The sequence below is a fragment of the Mus caroli genome, chromosome 5 (genome assembly GCF_900094665.2).
Source record: "Mus caroli chromosome 5, CAROLI_EIJ_v1.1, whole genome shotgun sequence".
NCBI lineage: Eukaryota > Metazoa > Chordata > Mammalia > Rodentia > Muridae > Mus > Mus caroli.
In genome coordinates, this window is record NC_034574.1 from 106,953,628 (window position 1) to 106,969,168 (window position 15,541).

The window sequence follows — 15,541 nt, forward strand, 5'->3', positions numbered from 1 at the left end:
AGGACCAGACCTTCAGGGCCATCCTCAGCTTGGCAGCAAGTCGGAGGCCAGTGTGGCTGCTGAGAGACTCTAACCGGACTCCAGGCAGAGGCCTTGTTTACTGGCCACGTCTCCTTCCTACCACAACTTCTGGCTTGAGAATTCTCTCCGGTTCTGTCCTAGCCTGAGTGTGTGTTGTTCATCAACCAGGCAGTGGATGGAAGGACCTTCTACTCTGGCTTCCATTGCTCTGGGACCTCTGACTTCAAGGGTTATCACTTTGATCCTCTTCTGAGTGACCTGGGGAGGTAATGTCTCACTGAAAGACTGGAGGGAGAGGAAGAGAGACAGAGATCCAGAGAGATAGAGGTAAAGAGAGACACCAAGAGACAGAGAGATAGAAAAACAGAGACAGAGAGACATTGAGACAGACAGAGACAGAGAGATAAACACAGAGACAGAGAGACAAACAGAGACAGAAAGGGAGATAGAGCTGTAGTTTGTCTAGTTTGGGCCTAAGGACATTCTCATTCAAACTTTCTGACTGGGCGTGTCATAATTCCCAGTGGGCATATGCAGTAGAGTGGAACCAGCGCTGGGTCCTTCAGCAGACACACACTTGGCTCTCAGGCCACTGGATCCCAGCTCTGATGTGATGGTTGTGAAGAACACCTTATACCTTAAAGGGCTGCTTTGGCCAAAGTGCTCAGAACTGCTCTCTTCTGATCGCCCAGACACAGAGCTCTGGGGGATGGGAATAAGGAACGGACACAGCGCAGCTCACTCTCGTGAACCTGAGTCCATCAGGGTCACCAGGAATTTTGCAAGGGTTGCAAAGTCTGAGAGACTGTGGGAAGTAAGAAATGAAAAGAGGGCTGTGTCTTAGGTGCTTGTTATTGTTATGTAAGAACAGGCACCGTGCCTGCCTAGCCTGCCTGTGGGCCCCGGGGCTCTCTCCCCTGTTACAAGTACTTCCTTCACCATCCTCCTATGCAGTGGATGTTGCAGAAGTAGAAGCAGGTAGTAGAGACTGGACCATCACAACTCATCTCCCCTCCCTGGACCTCACTCAGCATCCTTATCTGTTCAGTCAGATGTGTTGTGGTCACACCATCTCCTGGTTGGAGGTCTAGCCTTGGCAGTAGAAGGACCTGGGATCCTGCTCCTTCCTTCTGTCTCTGGGATACTGAAGCAGAGAGCCACACATCCTCACAGCCCAGGCAGGCATCTCTTCTCAGCCTCATCTGTCCAGCATCCCAGAACAGCAGTGAGCTAGCTGGCTGGCCGGGAAGGCCCTGTTCTGTGCCTTTGGCCCACGGTGGCCCAGGAAACGATCCTCCCCTCTGCTGGGGTGCAGCAAGGGGCGGGTGACAGGGGTGGGTGACAGGGGGCGGGAGAGGCTCATCTCCAGCTGGCTTGTGCCTCTGAACTCCTCCCTCCCCCCAGGCCTGTCCACAGGGGCTTGGGATCAGCCAGAGAAGTCAGGCTGCTCACTAGAGCGAGGACACATAAGGTTCCTTGGCCAGACTGAGTCCTGCTTCTGGAGGAACAGTGCCCAGCCCCACCCCTTGCTCTGTGCCCCCCTCCATTGCTGAAGACTTTGACCTTGTGTTTCAGTCCTGGCTGGTGGGCAGAGGGCTGAAGTCAACACAGCCCAGAGAGTCAGGAGCAGTCCTGCTGGAACCTGCACCCCCAGGTCATTTTTCTCCCGACACCTGGCACCAGTGGTAAGTGAAGATCTATGCCTGAGCTGAGACGGGGGGGGGTGGGGGGGGTGGGGTGGGACAGAAACAACACGGTGTCTTACCCAGAGTCCTCTCCAGGTCAACAATCCAGGTTCAACATCAGCGCCTGAGATTGGTGACCCAAAAAAGGAGAGACTTGGGGAAATGTCCCCCTGAGAAATGACACTGTACCTCCCCTGGCGTGCATGTCAGAAGGGAACCCCAGGTTAAGAATGCCACCTCTCCAAGTCTCAGTTTTCCTTCTCCGGAACACAGAATCTTTGACCAAAGTTTTTTTTAATTATGCTATTGGTTGGTTGATTTGGTATGGGGTGATTGGAATTCACATGTGCCACGCTCTGTAGGTGGAGGTCAAAGGGCAACTTTTGGGACCGTGTTCTCTCTTCCCACCATGGGGATCTCAGGAGTGGAACTTAGCTGGTCAGGTTTGGTGGCAGGCACCTTTACCAGCCGAGCCATCTTGAAGTCTCTGCATGTGGGATCTTAACTCATCTGTCTCACAGGGTAAATTTGAGGATTAGAAGATAGATGAATAGACAATGCCCAGCATTGAGCTGTATCTAATAAATACTCCCTAGACAGTCTTTATCAGTACACTGGGGAGGGGGCTTGACTATTAATGTCTCATAACCGGTATCCCAATTTAAAGATAAACTGGGAAGATCAACCGCACAAGGTACAGCCACACGGTGTGTGGAACCCTGCAGAACTGGCTTGTGTTCATCTCTGTGCCTCTTCATTACGGCTTTTTGGTTTCACTAGTCCTTCGTGTTCTCCATTAAGCTCACGTGATAGTCGGAGGCACAGGCTGCCTCCTCTGATTGCTTTCTAGGGGACAAAGATTATAAGCAGAGAGACAAAGAAAGTCAGACTGCTGTGAGGTACATTCAGGCCGAACTGGGTGAGATCTGGAGTCCCACACGGGCAGTGTGGCCTTGAGTTGTGCTGCCTTGGCTTCAACTTCTGTTGCTGGTTTAGGATGATTGAGGAGGCCATCTCTATCAGAGATGGGGAGCTGTGAGGGGGGAGGGATTGCATTGTCTCCATTGCGTTTTGTGTCTTAGTGATGGTAGGGTCCAAATAGGCTCTCCTGTCCCATGCTTATATTGACTTTATAATCTCTTTGTCTCTGTGTGTGTCTCTCTCTATGTCTCTCTGTCTCTGTCTGTCTCTGTCTCTATCTCTCCCATTCTCTCTCTCTCCTGTCTATCTGTCTTTCTCCCTCTCTGATGAATGCTGTAACTTCGCTGGTTCATCTTCCCGAACACACACTCCAAGCATGCTTGATTAGAATAGCTGGCCATAAAGTAGAATTGCACCACTAACATAAAACTGTCAGCAACCACCAGGAAATGGTTGACTTAATAACAGAGCTATGCATGAACAGGCCCAGAAGTTCATTAGTGCATGCGTGAATGATGTTACCCGAGGCTAGACCATGGCTTGTATGGTCTGGCTCCTGTTCCTAATGAGGACCTTTATACGGTAGGTACTTTAATAACAGCTACTCTCGTCAGTGTCAAATGTAAGGAAGGTCTCAGAGTCTTTCCTTCCCAATCCTCTCCCACTGACCGTCCCACAAATGATGCATTCAGGTTTCAAAACAGCAGGACTCCCAGACGTAGGCTATTTGTCTGCCCCTGCTAATCCTTGGATTTTTCAAATCATGTGACTAACCTGAACACAGGGAATCACAGTTGGGCTAGCCTAGGCTCTGCTTGTCTCGAACAGGTTGTCTTGGGTCATAACCTCAGTGGCCTCCACTGAAAATGGGTACATCTCCTCTAGGGTTGTTATGAAGATCTCAATAGGTTACGTATTGACAGTTCACACTGACACACAGACACACACATACATAAACTCACACATGGAGGGACACACAATCACACATACAGATACATAGATATATACACAGGCATGCCCACAAAGACAGACAGACACATATACACAAAGATACACACACACACAGACACATGCACACATGCACAGAAACACACACTGAGGGACATACGACCACACATACAGATACATAGACACACCCACACACAGAGGGACACACACAAACACACATACAGATACATAGACACACACACAAGCTGGAAACCAGGCAGCTGCAGCCCTCCCCCGACAGAGACAACTCTTTCCCCCCACCCCCACCCCCACCCCTACCTCCCAGGAAATGATCCTCATCTCACAGCCCTGGCTCAGGTAAGGTCTCGCCTTTCCTTGGTTTCCTATCTGCACAGGGATATCTAGTTCCTCCTTGAAGTTCCACACAGTGCGGAAAGCTGGGACCCGGGTGGCGCTCGCCTCTCTCCTCCCCTTCCAGCTGGTTCCTGAAGCCATCATTAGAGCTCAACTTCACATGGCTCTGGGTTTGCCCTCCCACAGCCAAGCTTTGATACAAAGTTTCTTCTTTGTCTTTTTTTTTTCCCCCTTTCACTTTTGAGGCAGGAAGTTACTATATAACCTCTGGCCTTGAACACGCAATCCTCCTGCCTCAGCCTTTTGAGCACTAAAATCACTAGTGTACACTGCCAGGCCTACTTCTCAGGTCCCTCTCCCCCTCTCCTTCTTTTTCCTTCCCCTCCCCTTTCCCCATGATCTTTTTGAGACATGGAATTGCTATGAGGCCCACACTGACCAGGAACTGGCAGCATCTTCCTGCCTCAGGGTCCTGAGTTCTCAGATTAGAGATGTCTTTCCCTATCTAGAGCCCCGGAGCCCCATCAGCTCTCCCCCTACCCCACCCCACCCCACCCCTGTCTTTTCCTGGGTTACTCAGTAGTGTGAGCATGGGAACAGAGCATCAGAGAGAGCGGATTAGGTTCTCTTTCCAGCTCCTGTCATGACCTCGAGCTGACGCTTCTTTCTGGGTGCCTCAGTGCCTCATCTGTAAACTGCTGCTTGTATGAGCTCCCAAGCACCCAAGGGTTTCCTCCTTGGTGTGTGTATCCACTGTCTGTCCCAGGCCGGGATGAAGGGAGCAATGGCTAAGAGCCGTCTTCCCACCGAGTGTGCTGCTGTAGGGAGCCAAGGGGCTTTGTCAACCTGCAAGTGTGCAGACAGCAGGCAGGCTCAGTTCACATGGAGCAGCTCCCTGGCTTCCCTGAACTCTCTTGGCTCAAACACTGAAAATGCACTGCCCGGGAGGGAGCACCCTAACCCTGGGCAGGCTAGGAGCTACTCTCTTATCCAGATGATTGGCCAGGCTCACACAGTCAGAGTGTCAGAGGTAGGCTAAGCTAAGCATGTCTGGCCTGCTAATCCAGCACACTATGAGCTTCTAATATTGTGTACTATGAACTGTGTATTGAGTACTTAGTATTAAGTATGTGTACTGAGTACTTGTGCTGTGTACTATGTGCTGTAAACTGAATACTTGTTCTGGGTAGCACTGTGTGCTGTATACTGAGTACTTGTACTGCTATATACTGTATGCTGTGTACTGAGTACCTATACCTGGTACTATGTTCTATGTATGGAGTACTTGTACTATATGCTGTGCACTGTGTACTTGTATACTAAGTACTAGTACTGGGTACTTTATGCTGTGTACTGAGAACTTGTACTATTATATACTGTGTGTTGTGTACTGAGTACTTGTACCAGGAGTTCTGTGTACGGAGTACTTGTACTATATACTGTGCACTGTGTACTTGTATACTGAGTACTTGTACTGGGTACTGTGTGTTGTGCACTGAGTACTTGTACTATTATATACTGTGTACTGTATACTGTGTACTGAGTACTTGTACTATCATATACTGGGTACTTGTACTGTATATACTGGGTACTGGGTATTTGTACTGTATATACTGTGTGCTGAGTGCTGAGTACTTGTACTGGGCACTGGTTACCATGTACTGAAGGTCTCCCAGGCACCATAACAGGAACCACTGCAGAGCTTGGCATTGAATCCTCAAGACAGCTGATGAGACTGGAGCTACTCCTGTTTTGCTAATGAAGTGGTCTGGGGGGGAGAGAAGGGGGAAGAGGGGAGGGAGGGGGGAGGAGGATGAGGATGGGAGGGGCCGTTCCCTAAACTCCTAGCACCCAAGCACAGGCTTCAAGCTGCCACCTTCTGTTTATGGACTTGGTACCAATTTGGCATCTGAAAGCCCAGCAGAGTCCAGCTTTTGTGGCCTGCCGCCACCCTCGCTTTGCAAAACTAGGCCATATTGAGAATGATCCGCTGTTCAGGGCCCCAGGCCCATGTTGCCAGGAGCCGGGGTCTGAGGGAGGCCGGCCGAGTGTAGAGGGGGCAAGAGTTTGGCCCTTCCGGACACACAGTTCCCTTGTTCTGCCTCGCAGGAGCTGTCTGAATAGAGCAAGGTCAAAAGCGGCTAGGCCTAAGCATCTGAAGGTGTAGCCCGCCCTGGAACCCACGGCAGGCCTAGTCTTCTGCCAAAAGAGCAAGTTCTGAGGGCAAACCCCACGTCAGGCATGCTCAAAGCCCTGTGGGCTAGCTGGCAGCGTGGCGCATAGTAGAGGTGCAGAATTTACTTGAATTGGAGTTAAATTCCAACACCAACACTTACTGGAGATGTGTGTGTGAGAGGTACTTTCCCATTCTGAGCCTCAGTTTCCTTATCTGTAAAATGGGACTAAAACAAAGCAGCCCTGACCTCAGAAGGACACTGGAGGCTTAGGTACAAGGATATGTGACGCTGTAGTTCTGGCGCAGGAGCACAGTAGGTGTTCGCTGAGGTCGGCTCTCTGTAGAACTGGAGCTGTTTGGCTACTGGTGTCACATTTGTCCACCCCTGAGCTACGTCTGTCTAAGCTGCAGCTCAAGGAGCATGGTACCCAGTGCTGACAGCTAGCAGGGGTGAGCTCTGCTATTTGAAGCCAGTACTTCCTGACCACCAGACCACCAGATCACCCTGAATACCAGTGGCCAGTACCAACCTCGGCGGTGGGACACGCAGGGAGCTGCCACGATTATCAGCCAAGTGACCTTAGGCATGTGATTCGCCTCTTCACACCTCAATGCTTCTCCTTGTAAGCTGGGAACACTGAGGATAGAAAGATGGCTCAGCAGTTAAGAGCATAGTCTGCTCTTCCACATGACCCAGGTTCAGTTCGAGGGGGTGGGGGGGGGTTGCTCCCAGCCATCTGTATCTCCAGCTCTGGGGGTTATATGTCTTTTTCTTTTCTTTTTTTTTTTTAAGATTTATTTATTTATTACATGTAAGTACACTGTAGCTGTCTTCAGACACTCCAGAAGAGGGCACCAGATCTCGTTACGGATGGTTGTGAGCCACCATGTGGTTGCTGGGATTAGAACTCTGGACCTTCGGAAGAGCAGTCGGGTGCTCTTACCCACTGAGCCATCTCACCAGCCCCCTATATGTCTTTTTCTTGGCTCTACCTGCACCCTGCATTGAGGTGCACATACACACATGTGTGTGTGCATACACATATGTAGACACATTTAAAAAAAAGTGGAAATCGTAGCCGGGGAGTGGTGGTGCACACCTTTAGTCCCAACACTTGGGAGGCAGAGGCAGGCGGGTTTCTGAGTTTGAGGCCAGCCTGGTCTACAGAGTGAGTTCCAATGTCAGCCAGGGCTACACAGAGAAACCCTGTCTCAAAAAAACAAAAACAAAACAAAACAAAGCAAAAAAATGAAATCGACCTTGAAAAAAAATCAGATGACTGCCTCTTACATTCTAGAATCTTGGGTTCCTGCTCATCGTCACCAATGGAAGGGACTTGGCAGAGACTTGGCAGTTTATGGTGCTCCCTAAGCCTCCAGGATCCCACGGTGATGGTGGTGATGACAGGGACCCTCCAACTTCTCTCTTGCAGGCTGCTGTGATGCGCGTGGCAGTGATTGGAGCAGGAGTCATTGGGCTCTCCACAGCCCTCTGCATTCATGAGCGTTACCACCCAACACAGCCACTGCACATGAAGATCTATGCAGATCGATTCACCCCGTTCACCACGAGCGATGTGGCCGCGGGCCTCTGGCAGCCTTATCTCTCTGACCCCAGCAACCCTCAGGAGGCGTGAGTAGGGGTTCCGTTGGTAATGTGGGGGCCCATGGAGGTGAGGCCATAGAGGGAGCCTCTCACCACAGTCTTCACCACCAAGGATAATTTCCTAGTGGAAGCCTTGACCTGGCTCACCACATGTTCTAGAGCTTTCAGGTAGAGGAGGTGGGTTATAAGCATGAGGTCATCTATGGCTATATAACAAGACTAAGACTATAAAATAACCAGGCAGGAAAGTCCACCTACCTGTAATCCCAGCACTCAGGAAGCAGAGGCATGGAGAGTCATGGGGACTAACCTGGTCTACATGGCAAGTTTTGGGCTAGCCAAGACTACATAGAGAGACTATTTTTAAAAGATATTTATTGCCGGGCAGTGGTGGTACACGCCTTTAATCCCAGCACTTGGGAGGCAGAGGCAGGAGAATTTCTGAGTTCGAGGCCAGCCTGATCTACAGAGTGAGTTCCAGGACAGCCAGGACGACACAGAGAAACCCTGCCTCGAAGAACAAAAAACAAAACAAAACAAAAACAAACAAACAACCCCCCCCCCCACACACACACAAAGAGAGAGAGAGAGAAATGCTCAAAGCTCATAGCCCTCACACAGCAACAAGTAACAAGCAAGGTAGATGGTGAGAGACAGCCCCCAAGTCTGGACTCGGACCTTCCCACAATAGGTACATGCGCACGCTTCTGTGTGTGTGTGTGTGTGTGTGTGTGTGTGTGTGTGTACAGGAAATAAAGAAACACTGCTGAGGGCTGTGGACCGCCCATTCTGTGATGAATTCTGAGCACATGGGCCTGTGCTTTGCTGTTCTTCCATACAAAGGGGTGGCTCTTAACTCCACAGCACTAATGAATCCAGAGAGCCTCAAGGCCAGAGGATTGATGAAGCTGATGGACAAAGGCACAGACGGTCACAGTGTGCGCTTGAGGACGTGGTGTGACGGAGCATATTCTGTCAACAGCAACCATGGCAGTGATGAGCTTGCCTCCGATGTTCCATTATTTTATTTTTAACACAGAGTCTCGCCACATAGCCCTGGAACTTGCTATGTAGATTAGGCTGTCAAACTCACAAAGATCTGTCTGCCTCTGCCTCCTAGGATTTTAAAGGTGTCTTTCTCCATGCATGGCCTTGATGTTAGCTTCTTGAGGACCTGTAACTACAGAGAAAGAACTAGGCACCAGTCCCAGAGGCTTCAGACAGCATGTACCAGAGAGCACTGCCTGACTGGAGTGGAGCCTATGAGCTGTGTTCCTGGGGAGGTGCTCGGTACTGGGCTTGACCAGCTCAAAGCAAGGTCAAGGCCTTTGCAGTGTAAGCCCAGGCCCCAGGCACCATCCTCAGGGATGCACAATGGCGATGCGTTTCCTCCTGGTTTTCTATCTGGGAAGCCAGGTGTGGAGGAGCTGTTTGGAGCACTGTAGGAATGGACTCAGTGGATGTCTGAGTGTTACAAATGTCTCTGTCAGTGTCACCATAGTGCTGTACAAACTGTGCATTCCGAGCAGTTGTGCGCCCAGGGTGTTTGGTGACCAAGACTCTGGCGTCATTTTGGCTAAGAATAAGTTTGGAGTCACAAAGAAAATGACCAATATTCCAATGAAGTAAGTGTCCAGACAAAGCTAACTTTATCTTGACTAAGAAGTTGTACTCTCCAGACGTGGTTGCGCACACCCAGCACTCAGGAGGCAGAGGCAGGCGAATTTCTGAGTCCAAGGCCAGCCTGGTCTACAAAGTGAGTTTCAGGACAGCCAGGACTACACAGAGAAACCCTGTCTCGAAGAAGGAGAAGGAGAAGGAGGAGGAGGAGGAGGAGGAGGAGGAGAAGAATAAGTTGTACTCATGGGCTGGAGAGATAGATGGCTTAGCGGTTAAGAGCACTGACCACTCTTGCAGATGTCCTGAGTTCATTCAATTCCCAGCCATCACATTNTGGCTCATCTGTAATGGGATCTGATGTTCTGATAACTTCTTGTGCATCTTTTTTTTTTTTTTTTTGTTTTTGTTGTTTAGTTTTTCGAGACAGGGTTTCTCTGTGTAGCCCTGGCTGTCCTGGNACTCACTCTGTAGACCAGGCTGGCCTCAAACTCAGAAATTCGCCTGCCTCTGCCTCCCAAGTGCTGGGATTAAAGGCATACGCCACCACACCTGGCTAAATAAAATAATTCTTAAGAAATTGTACTCAGAAGAGCAAACACACAGAGACAGGAAGTGCATTCGGTTTTTGTCCTAATCCAGATGGTGACTGTATCTTTCCCCATTGACTGGGGTCTGACTCTTTACTTTTTTTTTATTTTCTCAAGACAGGGTTTCTCTGAGTAGTCTTAGCTGTCCTCTATAGACCAGGCTGGTCTCGAACTCACAGAGATCTGCCTACCTCTGCCGAGTGGTAGGATTTAATTGAGTCGTCTAAACAGAATCGGTCAGTGCACAGGAAGCAAAGGAGGAAGGCAAGGGAGTCTCAGCTCCAGGTCATCAACGCCTTAGAAACAGCAGAGTCTTTGTGTAACAAAAATTTTACTGGGCGTGTTTGTGTGTGTGTGAATACATTTACATAAGGTCTTACAAGGCAGGCAGCTAAGACGACTTTAATTCCTTGATGTAAACTCAGGTTTTATAGTAATTGGTGGAAGAGACTCAAGTGTGCTCTCTCTTACACTTCCAGGGAGTGGAACCAGCAAACATTCGATTACCTGCTGAGCTGCCTCCATTCTCCAAACGCTGAAAAAATGGGCCTGGCCCTAATCTCAGGCTACAACCTCTTCCGAGATGAAGTTCCGGTGAGCCACGGGGCATATAAGCCATGGTATAGAGAAACTACAGAAGGAGACCATTCCGTGGGTAGAAAGAAAGGCTTATTGGGAACCAAGTCACCAAGGCTATCTATGCGGGGGTGGGTGGGAGGGGTAGTGGGACAAAGAGAAGGGCGAAAAATTGTCTAGACTGACTGGAACCCCAAGATAATTGACCCCTGAGGGTAGGTTAAGAGACTCTCTTGGAGGACTAAGGGTGGTTCCTATTCTGCTTGTCTGATGAACAGAAGCCCACCTTTATGCTTCTATACCCAATAGCAATCTTTCTGTTTACCCTGCCTAAATTCTTCTGTTTAGGACAATGTTACTGGCACTGCTGTTTGGATGGGGGATTTGGACCTAAAGGGGCATAGACAGTGCTGGAGGAGTACTCAGAAGTCATAGATTTATGGTCCAGATTAGTCTGTCTGTCTATCTATCTATCTATCTATCTATCTATCTATCTATCTATCTATCTTTTTATTAGTATTTTCATTATTTATATTTCAAATGTTATTTCCTTTCCTAGTTTCCCCTCCGAAAAACCCCATCCCCTCCCCATCTATCTATCTATCTATCTATCTATCTATCTATCTATCTATCACTTATCTATCTATAATCTATGTAGCTATCATCTAGCTACCTATCAACTATCTACCTATCATCTATCAATTCATCTATCATCTATCTAATCTAATCTATCATCCATGTTTCATCTATCTATCTATCTATCTATCTATCTATCTATCATCTATCATTTATGTAATATATCAATCTATCATCTATCTATCTATCATCTATCATTTATCTAATATATCAATCTATCATCTATCTATCTATCTATCTATCTATCTATCTATCTATCATCTATTTATTTTGGTGGTATTGAGGGTCAGGTCTTTGTATGTCCTAGGCAAGTATCTTGCCACAGAGCTATGCCCAGTCTCAGGTCCACTGAGACTTCTGTCTCTACTCTACTCCTGGTCTTACTCTGATGATAAGTGAAGGGAACAGACTTGAGGCTGACTGTGTGAGTTCAGATTTCAGCTCTCCCTCCTTGCCGTGAGATTCAGACAAATTACTTGACCTCTCTCAGGTCATTGAGCCTGTCTGTAAGGATGCACAGCATCCACCCCAGTGGCTGGTTGGGAAGGTGAAACAACAGAGCCAGAGAAGCAAAGGCTTCAGGCAGTATCTGTCACAAGCCAGCATCCTCTGAGTTTCTGTTATTCCAATGATCCAGTCCACCTGCCCCTGTGAGCCCATCTCTGCTTCCTTCTCAGGACCCTTTCTGGAAAAACGCAGTTCTGGGATTCCGGAAGCTGACCCCCAATGAGTTGGACCTGTTCCCTGATTATGGGTAAGATTCCGGTCAAGTGAAAGGAAGAAAAAGGAAAGGCCATGACTGCTCCTAGGCAGTGGAGGAGAAGGTTTATTCTAGATACATGAGTTAGTGTAGCCAGAGGCAGACACATCCGGGAGAGTCTAGAGTGGACATGGCCAGCATGAGCTGGGCCCCATGAGGAGCAAGGGGAGGGGGAAAGAAAATGGAGAGGGGGGACCAGGTACAGCAGCCAGGAGACCAAGGGTATAGATGGGGTATGGCAGCTATACCCTGTAACAGGTAGGGACTGAGGGATGCTGGGAGAACCTGGAAGCCAGGTCTGCTTTGCTATGTCCTGGTCTCAACCATTTGCACCAGGGTCTGGGACTTAACACCTGTCATGGGCAAAGACACTGGGGCATGACAATTCAGGCAGGACCATGTAGAAGATGGCAAGATCAGGAGCTCCAATCTCCCACCCCGTCTCTGTCCTGGACCCCCTGGTAGTCTGTTTCTGATGTCCAGCCCCTTCCTGTGTTCCAGGTGCACTGGGCTGGTTGGGATGAAATACCAACCAGCTTTGCTCACTAAACACAGGTTATCTATGAGGAAGGGCTTGCTCTAGCTCATGTGGTGTTTGTCACGGCAGCTCATTATCACAATCTAGCAATGAGAAGGGACAATGGGGGTTCCACCGTAGCCTTTGAAGGAAGCACCTGTTGGTTTAAGGATTATTCTCTGGGACTCGCCTTCTCATCCCATCAGCTCTCTACACTGCCACCTCAGAGACTGAGCCTGTTCCTATGGCCCTTGAGGGACACTCAACATTTAAACCATAGCCCTCCACATTGCTAAACCACTCTCAGATGAGGAAACGGAACTTCAGAGAGGCTGAGTGACTTCCCAGGGCCACACAGCCATGTGACCAAGCTCAGCCCATGTGCTCCTCACTTGACCTCATCCCCCAAACCTCACATCTACTTGCATATCCCAGGATTCCATTAGGAAATTTCTCCTTGCATTGAGCTGAACCCTCACTGTTACCCCACAGATGCTACCTAGTGGCTCAGCTCTGTCCATTTTTGGGCACTCAGAATAACACCAAGCCAACCTTCAAACAGCAGACTCTGACCTTTTTTTTTTTTTTTTTTTGCCCGCTCTGACTCTAGCTACGGCTGGTTCAATACAAGCCTCCTTCTAGAGGGGAAGAGCTACCTGCCATGGCTAACTGAGAGGTAAGACCTTAACCTTCCTTTGAGAAGGAACCGGTCCCAGGGACCAAGGTGAGAAAGAGTAGTAGACAAACTCCACGCTGAAGAAGACCTTGGGGGTGCCGTGTGGGAGCTGTCCCTGGTCCTGATCACCACTGCGGGCTGAAGCCATGGTTCTGCATCCTGCAGAGCATCAACCCACTTGGCAGATTTCGGTTGTTATACTTCATGCTCATAGTTCAAATTGGATTGAAATGCTCTTCTAGATCTATTTACATGGTTTCCATAAATTTTCTTTAAAGTGTTTCTCTCCCTTTCCCTTTTTCTTGTCTAACTGCTCGTGTCAGCGTCCCTAGAACGATGTTAAACGATGCAGGCAAGAATGGATGTCCCTGTCTTACCGCTGATGTTATAATATAGATCTTGTAGCGCTGCACATTAGCGAGCATTAGCTTGGGGGTCACATGCATTTATATTAAAGTAGACTTTATATGTTCCCTATATTTTGTAAAGATTTTTTAAAAACTCTGAAAATGAATGGAGACTCTCGTGGGTCTGGAAAGACTTTTTAAAATATGGCCCTTGGGATCCTATTCTGTATTTACTCAATCAAAACCCACAGGGCAAGGGTGCAGATTTGTTTTTCCTTTGTCTTTGTCTTTTTGAGACTGCATAGCCCTGGCTGGCCTGGAACTCACAGAGATCCACTATCCCTGCTTCTTGGGTGTGGGGATTGATGAAGACCCTCATCTCACGTCTAGTAGGTTCAGAATTTTATATGTCAATACATTCTCTGGGTGAGTGTGGTTATCAGCCAAACTTGAGAACCGTGTTGCGTGAGACCTCTCCTGGGGAGACACATACATGACTACGCACTCCACATGGGGAACCCACAATGGACTAAAGTGATTGTTGCATTGAACTCCAACTTGGTGAGCCAATGAATTTATTGAGTTAGTAACAGGAGTATGGGTAAGGGGTCAGTTACAGGAGTTGAGATGACTCAGTGGCTGTTACATCAAAAAAAAACCCCATCCCAATGCAGGTGTGAGCTGCAACCCCGGAACTCCCTGCTCATCTCTGCACAGCTGCACAATGCGAAAATCTCCCCTGGGCTGCTCAGCTGGCCATTACCTGCATAACCTTGGGGAGGGGCCTTGTGAATCTTGTGTGTTCTCTGACATGTGAAGTTTGTTACTTTGTGTATCTAAGAGAATCCCCACTCCTTCCAGGAGAGAATGTTACAAACCGAGGAAATTGTAACACAGCAAACCATTGCCCTGATGTTTACTACTCTTGTCCTTGGAACACTGGGACCCTCACCAGCCTTTTACCAGGTGTCCTACCATGATGAAATTGCATAGTTACCCTTCCAATTGTTAAACTTTCTCGGTTTCTTCTTTAAGATTTATTTATTTTATGTATATGAGTACACTATAGCTGTACAGATGCTTGTGAGCCTTCACGTGGTAGTTGGGGATTGAATTTTTTTAGTACCTCTCTTCGCTCCAATCAATACAGCTTGCTCTGGTCAACTCCACTCGCTCAGGTCCAAAGATTTGCTTATTATTATACATAAGTACACTGTAGCTGTCTTGTGACACACTAGAAGAGGAGGTCAGATCCCATTATAGATGGTTGTGAGTCACCTTGTGGTTGCTGGGATTTGAACTCAGGATCTTCGGAAGAGCAGTTAGTGCTCTTACCCTCTGAGCCAGGCCCACTTTCTAGTTCTTTTGATGGATTTTCAGATACAGAATCAAACCCAGGGCCTCAGATCCTCTGGGAAGACATGCCACTACTGAGCCACATCCACAGAGCCCTTCTCTGGGACTTTGAAAGACAGGGATGAGCCGGGCATGGTGACACACGCCTTTAATCCCAGCACTCGGGAGGCAGAGGCAGGCAGATTTCTGAGTTTGAGGGCAGCCTGGTCTACAAAGTGAGTTCCAGGACAGCCAGGGCTATACAGAGAAACCCTGTCTCGAAAAAAACAAAAAACAACAACAAAAAAAAGAAAGACAGGGATGGATGCTCCAGGGCCGACTCAGGTGTCATGCTCTGACAAAGGTGCATATGACATTGGCTCAGCTCTGCCTCCCCAACCCCAGTCCCCTAAAGTTCTTCTTCCCTTTTGATATAAACCGACATGGTGACAACAGACTGAAATGAGAGACACAGTCTGGTCTTGTGTCCCAAAGTCTCAGTGAACAGCTCACTCCATGACCTTGAGGAAGACCCTTCTGCATCAGTTCAGTGATAGGCTGGAGCCGCCAGAGCAGGCCTTGCTTTCAAAGAGGTATGTCTTAGTCAGGGTTTCTATTCCTGCACAAACATCATGACCAAGAAGCAAGTTGGGGAGGAAAGGGTTTATTCAGCTTACACTTTCCATACTGCTGCTTATCACCAAGGAAGTCAGGACTGGAACTCAAACAGGTCAGGAAGCAGGAGCTTATGCAGAGGCCATGGAGGGATGTTCTTT

The 15,541-nt window shown here is 48.6% G+C and overlaps 1 protein-coding gene across 1 annotated transcript in view; it reads left to right on the forward strand.

The window, feature by feature from the left end:
• Positions 1 to 1,509: 1,509 nt before the first annotated feature.
• Positions 1,510 to 15,541, forward strand: part of Dao (D-amino acid oxidase) — a 24,676-nt gene continuing 10,644 nt past the window's right edge. Inside the window, exons 1-5 of the mRNA XM_021163454.2 lie at positions 1,510 to 1,706; positions 7,539 to 7,738; positions 10,398 to 10,512; positions 11,808 to 11,884; positions 13,018 to 13,083. Coding sequence (XP_021019113.1) covers positions 7,548 to 7,738; positions 10,398 to 10,512; positions 11,808 to 11,884; positions 13,018 to 13,083 — 449 coding nt within the window. The 5' untranslated portion in view covers positions 1,510 to 1,706; positions 7,539 to 7,547. The remainder of the gene's footprint in view (positions 1,707 to 7,538; positions 7,739 to 10,397; positions 10,513 to 11,807; positions 11,885 to 13,017; positions 13,084 to 15,541) is intronic.